Consider the following 19857-nt stretch of genomic DNA (forward strand, 5'->3'; position numbering starts at 1 on the left):
CCTAAAAGATTCCAGAACAAGTCTGAAATCATCGGACCGAACCAAAAACGCGAAATATAAACAAAATATTACCGCTCGAGAGAATTTCAATACATCCGATGTTTTAAATACATTGCTTTTCTATCTTATTAGACCCGTTGTATCTAATCTCAAGAAATATTTGTTGTGTTTTCTGCGTGGTTAAAGGGTTTATAAAAGATATCACCTAATGTCTTTGCGATGTGAGAGAGGTATGCAAACCAGTTCATGTGGAATGAAATGCCTCCCGTTGGACGATGAACCGCTTCTCCATTGATCAAATCTATGGCTTCAATCAATGCGAAAATCATAGAGGTCTAATGATCCGCCTTTTCCTAGGGAATTCTACTAACGAGAGTGGCTCAATTATTGGGAAGAATAATAAAAACTCATTAGTGAACTACCGTGCTAACTGAATACCCTAGTGCTCATTTAGTACTAAAATCGTATTCACCCAATAAACGATGTCGAAATAAGCAAAATATGATAATCCTTACTTATAGATATCGAATCTATATTTCCTTAAAGGTATAACAAAAGAGTTTTCCTATATCCCACTAAATTAAATGAGTTTACAAGTTCGTAAATTATTATGATCAATAATACTAACACCACAGAGAAACCTACGCCTTGACGTGATAATTGCAGCAAAAAATGGGAAGATAAATAGAACTTGACCCTGAATTCGCAGCCGCAGGTCGATCAATATTTCATTTTATTAATATTTCAATGAAAATTTCACGAAATACAGGTACCTGTAATTTTAAAGGATATTCTAACGAATAAATGACTCCGGTTAATCTTGATCAGGATAATTTTTTATGCATTTCAACGGTCAACGAAAACGCCGGGATAATTTTCCCATACTCAACGATGATTTTACTATTTTATTACCAAAAGAAACTATAGTAATGTATGTTTTTCTCTAAAAAGCTACAGCTTGTGCCGTGTTACCCCATTATGGTTCAATGACTTTACAGAATCAAGTCGTAAATAAAACTAACACCTGGCATACAGCGAATAAAATTTGTAGTAAAGGGAGACACTCCCATAGATGGGTCGCAGATGTCTGCACTGGATTCATTATCAATTAATTTGAGGGAATAAAGCCAAAAAAAAGGGCAAGAAATGAGTCTTGATACAGAAAGAGAACTAGTGGAGTCGTTGAATTTCAATTCCATGTAATTTGAGGACATTATGTATTACATTTATGCATCAGTAAGCATCAAGCTACCCATATCAAAATGGGTTGAACGAAAATGGGCAGGAAAAGAAAAAGAGGCATCAACTAGCAGGAACGCAGTCAGCAAAAGAGGGTCGTGAAGAAAGGAGTGATGGAAGAAAGAAACCCTAAGGAAAATGCCGGAAAAGAGGCAGGAAACCCAAGTAAGAATTCTTCTCGACGGAAGGAACAGGGAGACATCATCAGAGGATAAGGAAGCGCTGCAAAGACTATGTCCGGAGGATCTATTCGGCAATTTCGTAAAAACGGTTGACGTTCCACTAGAATGTCAATGGCAGGCAGTCAGTTAACATACAAAATAACGAAATCGTTAGTTTTCGTTGCATTGTAGATGGGACGGTTATTCAAGCGTCAAACTTCGTATTTGTCCATAAATTTAATTGACATTCTGAGGCCATTTCCTCGTGATCCACGAGGAATCCATCGCATTTCATTATATCTAGTAGAGGAACACCGCGGAAAATTTTATTTGCCAATATAAACATGAAACCATGAATATTTAAACCGCAGAATCGAATTAACACTCACTAGAAATCCTCTAACGACATATATATATATATATATATATATATATATATATATATATATATATATATATATATATAATTTCCGTTCGCGTTAGTAACAACAATTAATGCATATAAATAGTTTTTCGACGTCCGAGAAAACAGTAACAACGTAGAGGGAAGAAAAAAATGAGTATAAATTGATTGCATAAGTAGAGAAATGGAAGTATATCGTTCATCTACTACATAGCTCTTGGGGGGAGGAGGGATAGGTGCAGAGGAAGTGGCAGGTGATAACTGCCGTTGTTATTATGTAACACAAAGGAGGACAGGAGATTACGAGCTTGACGTTAAGTGAAGCTCAACTCTATTTAGGTGCACGAAATACAGTGTGTATGCCATGAGGTGCAATTTCAGCTCTTCCGCTGCTTGCATCATGCTGCGGTGATGGGACGGACCAACACTTCGTCTCATTTAACCGTACTTACGGCCAACAGAAACAATCAAAATGTATTTATCTTCATAAAATTTGAGATAGAATCAATCATATGCAGTGACAAAATAGATATATTGCAATAAAACTAGAAATCAATCGTAACGTAATGGGCGAACTTTATGAGAGAGACGTATGGCCGCGAAACTATTCAGGGATATCTAAAATCTGCTAAGAGACGGCCTAACAACTGACATGCCAAATGAGATAGTGTTTGAAAAAAATAAAGCAATAAGAAAATTTCCAAAGAAAATTAATTACCTTGTTTAAAAACAACAATTTTGAGAATTTTGATATCTTTTCACATTTTCCTAAAATATTGAAAAAATATAAAAAAATATTTAAAAAATATTACATTAAAAAATTAAATATTACAATATATTAAAAAGCACGCAATGCCCACTTCCATGAAAAATGGATACGAATCTTTCGACCATCAAAACGATGCTAGTAAGAATGGCCATATAAGAATATCCACCAACTACTTCAATATCAGAGAGCATTGACGTCTTAAGTTCTAGTTTAACTTTCAGAACTGATACGTCCACGCTGTTGTGGTTAGTTATTGGGCGGCTCGCAGAAGCAAAGTTCTAGGTCGACAGTGAAAACAGCCAACAAACGGGTGGGAGAAAAGAGACTGTGAGTGACGTGGGCATACCCAAGTTGAGAGAACGGGTTGGTGCTGACTCGGCTGGAGTGGAAGATAGAGGGATGATAGCGAGGGGGAGTGAGGCATCACCTCTCAGAATGGGTTCAAAACCCAAGAGAAGAGAGAGAGACAGGATGACGAAATTGAAGCCGGACAACTCTTTATCACCGTAGTCCCGTCGGCCTGCTTCGGTTGGCGAGAAACTCTTTCGTGAAATGAGCGAGGTTCCTTCTCCTTGTCCGTCTTCGCCGGCTGAAGACCCAACAAAGCATAAGGCAAAGGGAAAACATGTGCGAACGCCAAAGTAACGAAATGGTTTTATTAAAGCGTAAGCGGTAAGGCAGCACCTTCCATCACGGAAAACACTTTTCGAGCATGGAAAAGGGGTAACATTCTTAGATTTTTTCTAGACTAGAGAGAATTCCCTGAAGCCGTTTCCGCGAGACGCTTGGCCTCAAGATACTCGTTCATATAGCTGGTCATATTCCAGCAGTTAATAGACAGATATCGCTGGCAATTTGAGTGTCATAATTTTATTTAGCTGTTTCTACTAAAAATGTTATTTTTAAGAGCTTATTACGACCATCACACCTCATATTTTAAATTGATTCAAACTTTAATGGCTAGTAATTAGTTGATTACACTTGTTCATAGTCCATTGCTGACATAGTTTACCTTTACATGCTAAAATGATTATTCTTATGAATTAAACTTAAACATTTTGTTTCCAAAACTACTGATTGAGGATTGTATTTTCATGCTAATTATCTGACTGACCCTTCACCTCACAGCATCACTTGTACGATAACCTCAGCATTTTATTTCCGCTTGCTACCGAAACGTAATAAATTTACCTTTATATAAAAACAGTTTGATATACAAAGACAATTGAATTTACAAGTTGAATTTGACAAGAGCATTTACTCGAGGTATCGTGGCATTTTCATATGATATTACAAAGCATTCTAAAATATAGAATATAAAATATTATTCACGCAACGTATTTTTGCATGCGCGTAATAGTTGAATGGGCAAAATACACTAGTCATTGATTACTTCTTAATGTACGACAGGGAATATTTAAAAAGTAATTAATAATACTTTGTCCAAGGATACAGATGTCAACGTGTCCGCAAATACTCCCTATTAGACGAGCAATATTCATTGAGGCTTTCACGCATGACGCTCCTTATTCAGGCAATGCTGGAAAATGATTTTGGTAACAGACCAGCTCCATTTTCAATTACTTTCTTGTTTCGCTTTCAACTAATCATACGGATACAATATAATGCTTCGCCACCGATTTTACTTCATGGCTAGAATTTAGCATTGAATGTATTCGATGAATAATGGATGCCTTACTGGTATCACGCAAAAGTTGGCGGAAACCATTAAAGGGAAGGAACCTACGACTAACGTTGCATAATACGTAACAGGGGTGCCATTTGAAACCATTAAGGGGGAACAGGGGTGGCATTTGAAACCGTTAAGGGGGATGTGGCGGTCGGAAATAATGGCCAAGGACATGAATATACTGGGAAAAATAAATGCATGATCCGCTCATAGACCATCCCCCTGAAACTTTATTCTGACTTCCAAAGTTTCAGAAGATCCCTTGGGCATTCCATAAAATTCCTTTCCAGAAATTTCTAAAAGAAGAGAATTTCATAATCATCATTTGGAGGTATCTGAACGAGGATTCAATTAATTTTTCTCATACCTATATTCAGAGAATTTCAATTTTAAACATCAAAGTCTCCGGTATAGGTATATTAAAACTTTTTTACCCAGTGTTATACGTTAAGGGAAATCACATTAGATATTCATGGAATGTGCGCAAATCAATGCTTGATAGAAAATATTCTGTACACTCTTTTAGGACTACTGCGCTTAAACCACAGAAATTTGTGACATCGGCTAATGGAGTGCATTCTAATTACCAAGGCACACGAATTTCACGGTCTATTGTATAAGATTGGGTTTTTCTGCTCAATAATAGATATTAATACACACTACTTTAGCTTAGGTTTAAACGAACATACGTGTAAGAGATCCCAAATGCTACAAATATGCACATAAATTTCAACTTATTAATACCCAAACTTAACTGAAACTAACGTTATTTATGTACGAGCAATAACAACTTAGTAGGAAAAATATCATTAATTATTCACCAGTCTCTTTCCAACATGCGTACTTTTGTTATAAGATTATCAGCACTGCATTTTAACCGTGTGGAAAACTCATAACAATATAACACCTTTTAGGTTATCTGCATGTATTATATTTTAATAGTTTTACTATAGTTCGATATTTAGTATTTCTACGATATTCTTTCTTTCACTGATTTCTCATTAACCATATACCTCTGTGTATTTTGAAACATTTTCATAATTAATTCAACCATGAAATTCAGTTAACTGAAATAATCAACTATGGTATTTGATGAAATTTAAAGATCAAAACTCAGTATTTTTTTCTCTCCTCAGACGTGGTGCCAAAATGGATCACCTTCAGATTTTGGACAGTCTACTTAAAAAAGACTACGACCGAAGAGCCACGCCGACCAACCAATTCAGTAAGTACTCGCCAGCATTCCATTTTAAACCCATTCCATTGAAGATTGCCGGTCGAACCTTAAGATACAAACTGAAATATGCAATATCAATTTGTGATTCATTGACAATGATCAACATCAATCTAATCTGGAAATTATTCCTCTCTCCTAGGGTTAATGTCTACACGTGCTAACATCTCTTCACTTTTAAGTCATTTATGAGATGCTTAACTTAAAGTACACTTATGATAATTCCCATTATTCATCGATATTTGTAGACAAAATAATTAAAATATTTGCGGACTCTCACAGTGAGATATTTTCCATGTCAAGTGATAAGTTAATTTCATAATAAATTAAATTATTTACATAAATTTATTCACATCATTTGGCATCAAATAGACAATATCTTTTAGTTACACTGGTTGATTGATTTATAAAAATAGCTGTATAATTTATTAAAATCCAAACAGGTTAGAGTCATGGCTCAGCAGACGTGAACATTCAAATAATACATACTCATCATTTAATCAAATTTCGTATCCTAAAATTCAACATTAAGGAAGCACTTCAAGTTTATAGAAATAAATTTTACTTCCCTTTCACTCTTTCTTACACAATTTATTTGCATACGTTCTAAATTTAGTTTAAAGTCTTAAATTAAAATATATGACAACTGCCTTATTTTTATTCTGAAAATATAAATGCATACCTGACAACTGAAAAATGTTTCTACGTTGTCGCTTCCAAGAATTACTACGATGAGCAGTCTTCGCAAAGCTAAGAATAAATTTTTTATACCATTGAGAAATATAAATATTTATTACTATCCGGTTTACTGACTATAATTAATCCATTTGTAACTTTTCTAATTTCGAACAATATTTAACCTTCCAACCTTCTTTAAAATTGTTCTCAAGGAAAATGTGGTTCATAATATTTGATAATTTTCCATGTTTTCGTAGTGCCCTCGGCCAAACAGGTTCTAGGCTAGTAAAAATGATCTCGCAAGAATACGAATGCGTAGATCTGTGCAAATTCCACCTCGGAAAAGGATGATGTGTTGCGATTTTATGATTTTTATCAGCTGTCGGAGGACATTACCACTCCAAATTGCACATGAAATCGCAGGACTCTATAAATGAGTAATGTCGAGTAGCAACGTTTTCACCTTTCACATAATTAAGTTCCTCAATTTCCTTCGCCAAACTCACTAAAATCCAGCATCTTCAAGACTGACCATGCCCTTCAATCACGAGCCGAACGACAAGAGCCGGCTCCCCGGCGGAAATTAAAGCATCCGGTACCAGTGCTTCTTCCCTAGAGAACCGACACGAAAAATGGGACAATTTCTGCGGCCACCATTTCCTTATGTGAGAAAGATCAGTACGTGAGAAAAATACGCGAGCACGGTGAAATCCCCACGACGAGGATCCCTTTAGAGCACCGCCTGTCATTAGGTACTTAACCTTCGTCACCCACTGAATAGAGATAGAAATCTCCTAGTTTAGGGATCGGGGCGAGAATAGTCTCGGAGCATAAACGCAGACTATCGTGAAGGTAGAAGATGGAAGCCCGGGAGTAGGGGTGGTGGCGGGAGTGACGCGAGGGAAGATTTAACACCAGAACTCTCGAGATTAGCTTGCACCCTCGAGCGTCCTTGGGGATCAATTTGAGCCCCTACTCGCTATCTGCAACACCATGCGCAGTAAAGACAGTGATGACATCTGCAAATGGCTCCCAGTGCCTCGAATGGCAATTCTGAATGAGTACTAGGCCTCCACCTTCAATGCCGGCTGTGACGAACGGAAATAATATTTTTCGCGGCATTGGCTTTTCATTCCACGTGGTTGTCCGGTTTCAACAAAGCACAATTAAATTTTCGTATTTGCCCGTGAGGTGATTCTTTTCATCCTCAAAAAGAGCAATCGTATTATTTTCCTGAAAATATTTTTATGCACAGTCCACCTGTTTTTATTCAATGAATATCGTACTCTCTCACGAAGCAAGGTCACGAAGTGGTACAGCGTATTAGCAATAATAATCATATATCGCAAAAAACTTCATTCCGGATCACATTTGTTACAGTAGATTCTAATTCATTGAACTAATCCGAATTCATTTAATCAATCAAAATTGATAAATGTCGACAAAAAAGAAGCCCACAACACAATTAAAAACAAATTTGTAGGAGAAACTAAGCATGGCATTCAAATAACTTTAACACTGTATGTGCATGATAGAAATACATGAGTGCCCTTAATACAACCCCCTTTCGTGAAAGACACATTTAAGAAACCATGAATAGGAGTGAACACAGGAATAATTCTCCCGAAAAATCCTTTACTCAAATACACTTGTGATGCTCAACTCGCAGATTATGTGTTGCCAAAGTTTCCTCTCCTGTCACTTAATTCCCTGCAGTCCTTACTCAATCCACATTAATTTGAAATGAGCACCCAAAACGTCAATTTTACAAATATTTTTCATTGAAACATTGTGACATAAAACTGCTTAGATATTTCCTAACCGTCACCAAAAATATCTAAGTGGAATTTGAAGATTTTTTTCAATGCAAACAAAATCATACTTCGACATAAAATACTGTAAGGGCAGTTGAAGTCATGGTAGTATTACCCTCGTATCCCTTTGCGAAACATTGAATCCGCCCACGGTCGAAAAGAGATTCTTTTAGACATGATATGTACTGCTAAGTCACCTGAGTCTCAAATGACATACCATATTTCAGCCCAAGGAAAGTCCTGAACTTTTCTCCGCTGCATCGGAAACAAGGCCGATCGATCTAACTGCCCACTTTGGTGTTGGCTGGAATACGGGAATGGGATTAAAACAAAGCATTTCCACCGGTGCATGCGGGGACTGTCAAAAAGTTTCACGCTCCTCAATAAGCCGACATACCATCCCGGATCAAACTCACTGGCATAGCAAGGAGGAAAAAGAGCAAACGACCTCTTAGAAAGGCCGCGGTGAGTTGGCTTTTGCATTCACCTCGGAGGGAGTTAAGCATCCTACAATCAGTGGCCGGTGAGAGTATTGAGCGATAGACAAGAGAAGTGGTAACCTAATCCAACAAAAAATAATTCAAATACGAAAGGATTCAATGCCTAAAAGACAACTTTTTGGAACTGTGGAGAAATGAAGAGCACCATGAAGATATTTTTCCATTCGCATGTTTCCTAGCATGAGAACTATTTCTTCTTCCCATCAATGAGAATTTTTGGTATCTTAGGAATTAATAAGTAACTAAAAACAATTAACAACACCATCAGTTATGACAAGAGGATGTTTTTAGCATTAATATTCGTCATATTGAACATGCTAGGAGCACATCTCGCACACCTTACATATTTGCGGAATATGATGAAACGCCTTATTTTTATATTTAAAGAAAATATTAATATTCTTTAAATCCATTACATTTGACAAATCAAGTAAAAATATTTATTTCAAACTAACATTTTTAATCTGTCAATATCCTCAACTCAAATTTATTTAAATGAAAACTCACGACACAAATGCTTGAATCGAAGTGAAAGTGCCATTTTGAGCATTTATGAAAAATCCGACGCGCTTATCCAAAACGTTTGAAAGGTAAAATTTGTTGTCTCAGGCGTAACTTTGTGGAATTTGCATAACATATTGAAATGTAATGAAATAATTGACTTTGTAATTCCACACACTTTATTTAAAAACACACGACCCAGGTTTCGACGTTGAACGTCATCATCAGGTGGTCCTCATAGAAGCACGCTGGCTATATATACCTTCTGATCATAGGAGGGGGGGTTTGTCAGAGAGGGAGGTCGGAGGGGTAAAAAGGTTACAATGTAGCTGGGAAGAAAAGAGAATTACATTTTTGATTTAGAAGAGTGGTAGGTCTAGGAGTGGGGAGTGGGAGGGATACAAAATTTCGTTGGCAAGATCATCTTTCCAACGGACACATTTCAAAATTTCTAACTGCTCCAAAGCATCGAGCCTTTGACCTTTTTCTTCAAAATGAATAATTTTTGTCACAAAGTCACTTTTGTGATCACTTTCGATGAGGTGTTTTGCAAAGAGGGATGTTATGTTCTTATTTTTTACACATGTTTGGTGTTCTTTAATCCTTTCTTTAAATTTCCGTCCTGTTTGTCCAATATACTTTGTGCTACAATCCGAGCACTTTAACTCATACACTCCACTCCTCTCGTTTTCGGGGACTTTGTCTTTAGTGTGAGAGATCAGGTTCTTAAGGCATGAACGACTGTAAAAGGCACATTTAATTTTCCCTCCTATGATCAGGACGGAAATTTAAAGAAAGGATTAAAGAACACCAAACATGTGTAAAAAATAAGAACATAACATCCCTCTTTGCAAAACACCTCATCGAAAGTGATCACAAAAGTGACTTTGTGACAAAAATTATTCATTTTGAAGAAAAAGGTCAAAGGCTCGATGCTTTGGAGCAGTTAGAAATTTTGAAATGTGTCCGTTGGAAAGATGATCTTGCCAACGAAATTTTGTATCCCTCCCACTCCCCACTCCTAGACCTACCACTCTTCTAAATCAAAAATGTAATTCTCTTTTCTTCCCAGCTACATTGTAACCTTTTTACCCCTCCGACCTCCCTCTCTGACAAACCCCCCCCTCCTATGATCAGAAGGTATATATAGCCAGCGTGCTTCTATGAGGACCACCTGATGATGACGTTCAACGTCGAAACCTGGGTCGTGTGTTTTTAAATAAAGTGTGTGGAATTACAAAGTCAATTATTTCATTACATTTCAATATGTTTGAAAGGTAGTTCAAGATAGTTTGAACATATTTATCACATGCATATTTTATATTTCATCGCCAGATAGATGCCTCAGGCCTTCAAATATAACGATCCGAAATGTTTGATAAGCCTTAATTTGAAAAAAATAAATTTTTAATAGCCACCGTATCCCTAATAGCCTTTCATTTGCAGAGTTTTTCACCTGGTACATACGCAAAATGGAAGGGAAAATGAGGAGCAATTAATTTCTTATGAATTAAATCCATCATAACTAAATTGCACTAAAGCATAATACCCAAGGATAACTTTGCAAAAACAAAGACGTTTTCATCATGGTGGCTTCGTAGTTCAATGAGCAGATCTGATATTGTTCGTGCGTAATTATTTTATGATTAGATGTGTAACGTATTATTGTGATAAGTCTATGCGAACATATATGCTGCTGGTCAAATGCCAGAATTTAGGGGTGGTACTTCCGGTAACTCCCGACCAGATATGAACTGCATGGCCATCTGTGCACCAAATATCCCTAGGGAAATCACATATCACAAATGAAAAAGAAACTAGTTACCCTTTCCTAAATTTTCTTTTTTTTTCAATCGAAACCATGAGTGTACTATTTACCATTTGATCTGGAATGTAGGCCACTTTTATTGCCTTCATAATTTTGCTGCACGCCATTCACGCCATACCTACTTAACATGCATACTGAGGCAATAAAAATGTATGAGGGCACTATATAGTGGTTCACACCATCAGGCAGCAGTGGATATGATGAAGTAAAAGAGTAAAAATTAGACGTTCATACGTGTTACGTCGCTAGTCCAAATTACATTAGCGCGCATACGCAGGCTGGAATCGAAGTTGAGTGGCGGGAAAGCAGAGAGGAGGGTAAACAGCAAAATTCACAGGGAAGCCTAGTTTTTGCGACGAAAGACCAGAATATTTACTGAAATGAAACGTCCACACACATAGTGGAGTGTTGCGAACGTGCCGCGAGCACCAAATACATATATATATACATCGTTCCGGGTCCTCACACGCAGAAAGGGTAACCAGGAGCACCTTTGGAAGGTGGTTGCGATTTTTAACACATCACGATGCAGCGTCGCAATCAGCCAAACGATCCGAAATGTTATTCCAGAGGCAAAAAACGTGTCTACTCACCAAAGGTTCTTCTCAGACGTTATTTTTTTTCCTGCTTACCCTGCCTCGACCGTGGACAAGTCGAGCGCCTAGAAGTGTCGCAATGGAGTAAAAATCGAGAAAGAGTACACTTGGTGAAGCAAAATTTTGGTTGATAGGTAAATGAAATTAAAACTGCTTCCACGGGGGTACGTGCTAAAATCCTACCTTCACGAATTAACTGCCAATTGAAGTTCCACAGCATCGATTATTACGTGCTCATTACAACAATAAACTTTAAAAATGGGTATTAAGCTTGCTATTCTTATTTCCAATGAGTAGATAAATGTATTAGTAGCTAAAAAATTGTACACCTACAATCGCACGTTTTATAAAGTGTGCGGTTTTGGTAACATGTGGCAGGGGATGTTAGACAATCATCTGAACGAATGCAAATATGCAAATACGATCTGATCATAATAATGATTTCAGTTTATAAGTGGCATTCTGCTGGGTTTTCAAGCGATTTTGAAAACACATACATAGACCTCATTGTTTCGAATTGCGCGAGGGAGGAATTGATTACCGCAGTACATTTCATTCGATACGGTCAATCCAATCCACCGTCATTATATGTGCCCAAAATAATTCCTTCAGAAGGAAAGGAGGTAAAATGGACTGCCAGGAAATCAAAGGAAGAGGTACTGAGGTCCTCTCCTTCTGAAGGAATTATTTTGGGCACACATAATGAAGGTGGATTAGATTGACCGTATCGAATGAAAAGAACTAGGATAGGAGAGAGGGTAGTTGAGAGAAATCGAAAGAGACAGCAAATTTAGTTGTAGAGCTTTTAATTGGTGATCGGATGTCCAAGACTGAGATAGAGGGGGTGCGTAGAGCAGGCGAGGTAGGGGGGGGAGGGGAATGATAGGGATATTGGACGGAATGAAGGGAGTTGCGGAATAAATACAGAATTGAAGAATAGTTATTTACAGACTGGGATGTCAGGTCGTGTCTTGGCAGGCGAGACTGGTGAATGTAGAGTGTACTATCTGTCCCTCAAAAAATCGAGTTTAAACGGCAGACAACTAAATAATATAATAGTATTTGGAGCCAATGAAACGGGGAAAAATAGTTGTAAATTGACCGTAATCTTCGCGATACCGCTGCTCAGTGGGCATACTTGATAATTTAAAAGCTTGACAAAACTAAACCGCCAATACAAAATCCGTAAAATTAGGTGACAATAAAAACAGATGAACCCAAAATATTCGGAATAAATAAACGAACAACTGGTTAAAGCGCCCAGAAGCCCTTTCAGTGGCCAGGGAGTTAATGTAGATTCAGATCTTGAAGAGAAGTGTAGTAGTAGTATTTATGGGAGGTGACCGACAGCTGAGGTCATTTGCGCCATAGGGGATGGACAGGAAAGGATGAAGGGTGGAGAGAAACCCGGCGTCGGCATTAGCCTACTCTTTACGAAAGGTGCCAAGGGGTCCGCAGTTTAAGGTCTCATCCGACGGACGGCGTACTCACTCAAAGTACCCTCCACAAACACCTCAAGTAGGGATCGAGATACCTCTGAAAAGTATTCAACACCGCCGGGATATGAGCCCGGGCCCTCTGGGTGGGAAGCCAGTACGTTAGCCCCCGCACCATCTCGATCCCCGTGTTGAGAGAAGTTGGTATCAAAAGTATTCACAGTACATGACTAAATAGCGATAGATTAATGCTTAATACTCTTAATAAATGAACTTCCACAAAGTTGAGGCTGAAACTATTGAACTTAATACTCTTATTTGGGCTAAATACCAAATCAAAGTTGAATGATTAGCTTTTTGCGTCCAAAGGAACATTCTCGATGAATGAATTCACAATACCTCTCTTTTTATTAAGTAGATAATATTTCAATTAATGTGCTACCATCGAATAGTTTGTCATGTAGGTAATTTAAATGTTCCTGAGAGATTTAGTCATTTTAATTTTGAGGTGTGCTATAATAGTGCTGGGTATTGTACTGTTACATCTAATACATATATTTACAGCTATATCTACACGATAAACCACATGCAGTCGCGAGAGCGTGTGGTGATGGGTGCTAGGGTATTAGCCATGCATTTAGAATTATTAGTCCATATATTCACTTGAATGTTTTAGCAAATATAAAAACGCACTCGCGAGAATAAATGCCTCTATACATTATGCATTAATTGCTGTGTTTGAATAATGCATTAATTGCTGGGTTTGAATAATGCATTAAGTGCTGCGCTTGACTAATTCATTTAATTTTATCTTTTAAGCCAACTTATTTTTTTCGGGCTGCTGAGTTCGACTTTTATGTAGCTCCGTATCATTTGCGGAAATAAGGACTACTTGAATCAATCGTTGACGATTTTTACCTCTCTTAATTTATCCTTACGTGCGAATCTAACAATATAATTTAGAGGGATAAAAATTCCGCAGGTGTCTCAAAAAACTCAGATGTCATGCATCATTCTAAAATTCTTTCTTTTATATAACATTTAACATGTCCATATCATTCTTCGAGAACATGACGTTCTATTAAGTGATACAAAACACTGTTTTCATGAATATATATCATTTCCACAAGAACAAGAGTAATCATTATGGTATCAGTCAACCACGTATCATACTATGTGTTTAGCAAGCGCACTAACTGCCAATTTAACATTGCCTTTTAGAAAATATTCGTGTCTTTCGGAATGAATTCATTCAGTTTTACAACAGCGCACGTCGATCGACCTACGAATTAACGCAAAAATCACGCATCTAAGCATTTTCAAACAATATAAAAAATTAATCATTAACTGTTATTTCGCAACATTCGCGTAATTGAATAGCCTACGTAAAATTCACAAAATATGATTAAAATACATTACGCAACATAATAACTTTTTAAGGGAGACAGGCACGAAATTTCACAAAAGATTTAGATTGGTACTTGGATACGACTCTTCATGCGGGATGAATAAAGCAGGGCATGTATATTCATGATCGCAGCCGATTAATTTTCACAAGACACGCGTAACCATGAGGTTATTTGTGAAAAAAAACTCAACACTATGTGTCAAAGCCAACATAAGATAGCTATCAAAAAGAGGAGAATTTTCTACACTTTAAAAATACTTGCATGCCCCGTCGTTCACACGACCTCCCGAGCACAAGGTAACCAGTATCAGTAGATGGATCTTCCGTTCCCGATGGTTCGGAAACGAAACCAGTGAGGGAGGAACACGCACGATGAGTTTTGGGAGAGGTATTAGTGGGGAAGAACAGGTCTTCGGGGAAAAGCGGGTGGAGGAGGGCTCAAAAGCAAGTGAAGTGAACGTGGGGAGGATTTCCGAGGCGGGAGGGAGTTGGAGGAATGGTGCAAGTGTTGCCTTGACGAGTGGAACCATGACTCGTGATGGGACCGACAGGAATTGTCGCTGTAGATCTCGAAAGACACGTGTCCGGAGTACCCTCGACGTGGAACGAAAGACATTCGGTGAGGACACAAGTCGGAGAGAGAGAGAAAATGTGGGTGGGATGGGAGATGTGCGGGGTGTGAGGGCAATTTCGGAGGCTTAGGATAGCAGGAATGGGAAAGAAAAATCAGGGCCTGTGGCGGAGAGGATGCTGGAAGGGGAAATATTCAGGGGAAAAAGGTAGAGTGGAGGAAGGGACAAAAAGAGAGGTGAAAGAATGTGACTTCGGATTGGGGTGCAGAATGGGATGAAAAGTCGTCCGGCTGCGCCGTTGACGGCGGAGAGGGACAGAAAAGATCCTCCCGGGCGTTAAAAAGAAAAAAGATGTTCAAAAAATCGAAGACAAAGAGGTAAAGCTAGAATGAGGAAAATACTGCGATGAAATCGGAAAAATAAAGAATAGCAAGGTAGGTCCTAATGACTAATTAAGAAATTTCCCATGGATGTACAACTAATTTCTTCTGCCCTTAGTTCCTTCCCAGAACTAATTCATTCAGTGTCATCTTACATCGTAGAAGGACCTCAACCATAGCGCGCGTTTTGCAAAGGCCAGTTGTACAAGGAATTTTTATCGATAAGTCATCAAATAGATGGGAGAATGTTGGGTAGGTGTACCAGAATTTTGACAAAAATGGACTTGTTGAAAGGATTACAGAGAGGCATGGATTAGGAGCTGAAGAATGGTTTATTGTAGTGTATGGTGTTACAGTGTTTAAAACCATCTTAGACAAATCTAATAGGTGTAGCGGTGCTTAGATCCTGAATTTTTTTACAATTAATCTTTACCAGCATAATTATTACAATAATGATATTTTAATATCAATCAAATATCCTCCTAGTCGCAGTGTGAGAACTAAGACTTTTTGCTGTTCCACCCTCAGAAAATATTCCTAATTTAAGATTAAAATTTCCATGAATCTGAACGAGTAGCGTTGATTTGGGGAAAAATCGATATCGAAGAAAATTTCCCCCACTTACCAATGGAAGTTGCGGCGACGGAGGGTGGAGTGGAGCCAGCCTCCTCCGTAGGGAGGAAATATTACTGATAGAGATGGCTCTCCTACAGATCATCATGTACCAATGTAAGAACTGAACGCATAGACAAATCCTAGAATTACCGATTGAATATTTCATAGCAGTCCGATATTTCATGAATTAATGCTTTAACTTTCTAACAAAAACTTGGTTAATGTCCTAACATTCCATGGCACACGTCTTTCAGGTTACTCACAGTGAGTAATGTAAATACTTGATGATGGAACTGCAATTTGTTTGTAGTGATGGAAAAGCTGTCAAAGCATTCGACTGCTAAACGGAAATCTTTTCAAATCCAATTTTAGCCTCCGTACTGTCCAAGCTTCAACCAAGCTGCGTGATTTTCGATGAACCCGATCTTTCTGGAAGAGCAAAGTATTTTTCACTAAATGTGCAGATTATGCACGGCCTAGGGCTTGCTACGACATGAGCTCTACTGCATCCCACCAAATCAAACTTTGGGTTTATATTAATGCGGTGGTTTCAAAAATAAACTACATAAAATAACTAATTCATAGCATATTTGCCCATTTATGACACTATGATGAAAGTAAAATGATTCTGTACATGTTTATCCTTTTCATAAATACTTTCGATATTTTTTTGAGCTTTGTTGCTATGGAAAATTTATGAGGTACGCACGTTTATCATGAAACCAAGAACCACATGTAGCTTTGCATAAAAATGTGCTAAATCAATAAAGTTGTTTTTAAATTAAAAAAATGACTCAATGTTATATTTAATGTGATAAATCCATGATTCTTCCGGGAATTACTGTAGCGCAGGTGAGTTGATAGACAACTGTTTTATCCCCACTCCTGTAGACGTCTTCAAGTCGAGGAATTCCGGGAATTATCGTCACCTAAATGACAGTAATTCCGTAAGCAGCATGGATTCTTCAGATAGACGTCACGGAAGCCTAAGGGTTTAATATTGAATGTATTCTTATTTAAAAAATTAGCTTAGAATAAATTTACTCAAAACACACGTAAATGAGGTTTCTTGTACGTGTTCAATAAACTATTATTATACTATATGACACGCAATATAAGACGATTACGTTAAATTCAAACTACGTTAGCGATGCTATAGATTTTAACGTCTTTGGTCACTAACCGAAGTAGGCGTCGATAACGATGGAATCATTATGGCCCGAAACTATTTATAAGAGCCCAAAATAAAATAAGAGAGGTGAACATCGTCACCGACAGTTTCCGATACTTGTTCTCATCTCGCGTGATACGCAATTCATAAAAAATTGGAACCAAGAACCCAAATATCTGAACTAAATGGCAATAACATTTTATGTTTTAGTTCTACAAAAAAATTATTCAATGATGCATTAAGCCATAAATCTGTGCAAGTTCCCCATATATTTTTATATTATCTCATGTGAATTCTAATGCATGAATGAACGAATACGAGTATTTCTTCATGCATGGTCTCGTGTTTCTGCATGCATGTCTGGTGCTCTAACACCCCCTACCACACCCCCATGCGGCTCATCATGTAGATATAATGTTGGATGGGTTAAACCTTAATGGAAAATCTTTAGAAAAATGTTATTAAAAAGGATAAATTTAAAGCAATACTACAATCATTGTGTTCAATAGCGTAGTCCTAGATTTAAAACTAACCGCAAATTACAATATTTGCAACAAAGAAATTATATATATATATATATATATATATATATATATATATATATATATATATATTAGATACCATCTCAAGAATTCCATTTCCGTTCAGCTCATTTTGATGATGCACAGGTTAACTGTTATATCAACTGAAACATTATAACCCGCTACTATTGTATTAAAAAGGAGGGAAAGATTTTTGGTTTCCAAGAGAGATTTTCGTGGAGGGTAAGAAAAATATGACGATTACAACAGCCAATTTTTCTGCGAGACGATAAATTAACAATAGAGAACCGCATCTGTTATAAATCCGGTTCTCTACTGGTCCAGTAAAATATGAAATCATTGATTTGGCTTTCACGCTAAGTCCGTCCGTTTTTGGACGTAATGAATTTCAAATTAGTTAGCAACGCAGATTTCTTGCAGAACAAAGAAGTTACGGTCCGTACATCCAATGGAGCATTTAAAGAACTTAAGTTTCCCTCTTGACCCTCGTAATGGTTCATGATTGAAGAAATAGAGCACTTTGTAACTTTATCCAATGTTTTACCGCACGCCCAATAAAACGTGAAGCTGTGCCCCGAGGCAAAAAATTAATCGTGAATTAAAATATTTGAACATACAAATAGTAGTTTCTTTGATTGAAATGCAGCTGGAGAAGGCTGACGTAAGGCTGCCTCCAGCGGTGATTCGCATAATGTTTGGTCTAGTTTTTCTTTTCAGAAAAACCTAGCAGCATAATTCATCAAACAACAATTGATTGAATTGTAGATAGACAACAATAAATCAGCACAAGCACCATAGGACTAAGCCAAAAGTAGCAATGAACTCTTCCCCTCTCTATCTTTCTTCATCTTCTTCCCTCCAATCCGTCGCATGGTCACCACACTCCTCCTTCGTCCCCTCCAAAATCCCACCACACCTCTCTCGCCTTTCCTCCTTCATCCCGTAACGCAATTTGCACTCGTATACACTGGCACTTGTATAAGAGGAGATTGGACGGGCGTCGAATGCATCCGGAGAGCGAAAAGGGCCAGAAAACGGAAGACCGGAGCGAAAAAAAATAGTCTTTGCTTGAGGGGAGGACGATAATCCGAGAGATGACGCAATACGAGTTTGAAAATAAGCGGCAGTATGGGTTCGAAACTGGAAATCGGTAGCGCGGGTGGACGGAGGAGAGAAGAGTGGGAAAGGGGGGGGCGGGGGAGATTGTTGAGGAGGGGAGTCGATAAAGGGGAAAAGCGGAGATTATTGGGTAAGGAGGGAGGTGGGAGGTGTGACTTGTAAAAAAGAGAACGGAGTGGAAACGGATCGGAGGGAAGGAGAACTTCATTTTCGGGAAGGAAAGTTCCGGCCGCCCCAACCCTCGAGCAACCTCCTTCCCCCGGCCGCAACTTCTGCCCCAATCCACCCACGGATGAGAGCATTTCAGGAATGAAAAATTAAGCATTTTACTCGTCCTTTTCTTATTTCATATTTTAACGTTAAATGAAAAATACAGATATAATACTATTTGCATATAGTGGGTTTGATAGGAGACGAATACCATTTCGTATTTTAAGTAGTCGAGTGTCGTCCTAACCTAGCAAATTGTTTTACGGGAGCATTTTATCAAGATTCGCTCTATTTTTTTATGAACCATTTTTATAAAAAAATCAATTTATTTTTTTATTTGTTTTTGCATGGATTTAGAGAGGAAGTAGATATATTTAACCTGAAGCTCTGGACATTGAATGAACTCCTTAGTTACTGAGTTATGTGCACTCATAAAATCCAATTCAGTGCCCTTCCCTGTGACGACGCAGATTCTTATTATTGGGATAATGGTACTTGCAAAAGATGGAAAAACAGTAATAGCCATTAAGATAACTCTATTTTAAATAAAAATATTTTTGCCGTCGTCATTTTCCGCCGTCATTATTTGGGTGCTATTGAAGTGGGTTTAGATGGAGCCTGAATTTTGTTGAATTTCATACAATTGAACAAAATTTTTTATTCAATTTTTTTTCTAATGAAAAAGTAAATACTCTTCGTGAAATTTTGCAGAAAATTGAATGTCCTTTTCACTAACATCATTTCGGTGGCAATTATATCAATTTAGGTAATCTTGGTAAAATACAACTCCAGCATTCAGATATTCTCTCCGCCATTGTCTAATTCAATTTGGGAGAGCGTGATCTACTGGACGTTTCAAAGAGCTAAAATTTAAACTAATTCAATTTTAATTGTTAAAGAATAAAGACGTTTACCGCAATTCACATTACAGCTGTTGAATATTGGAGCCTGTCCCTCAAAACTACAAACCAATTAACAAGTCCCTTTAGTT

General features: G+C 37.7%; 1 protein-coding gene across 1 annotated transcript in view; it reads left to right on the forward strand.

Moving 5' to 3' along the window:
• LOC139690602 (glycine receptor subunit alphaZ1-like) overlaps positions 1-19857 on the forward strand; it is a 314341-nt gene that overhangs the window by 216563 nt on the left and 77921 nt on the right. The window contains exon 3 of the mRNA XM_071588085.1: positions 5399-5487. Coding sequence (XP_071444186.1) covers positions 5399-5487 — 89 coding nt within the window. The remainder of the gene's footprint in view (positions 1-5398; positions 5488-19857) is intronic.

The sequence above is a fragment of the Hetaerina americana genome, unplaced genomic scaffold, assembly GCF_022747635.1.
Source record: "Hetaerina americana unplaced genomic scaffold, ioHetAmer1.1.p SCAF_3, whole genome shotgun sequence".
NCBI lineage: Eukaryota > Metazoa > Arthropoda > Insecta > Odonata > Calopterygidae > Hetaerina > Hetaerina americana.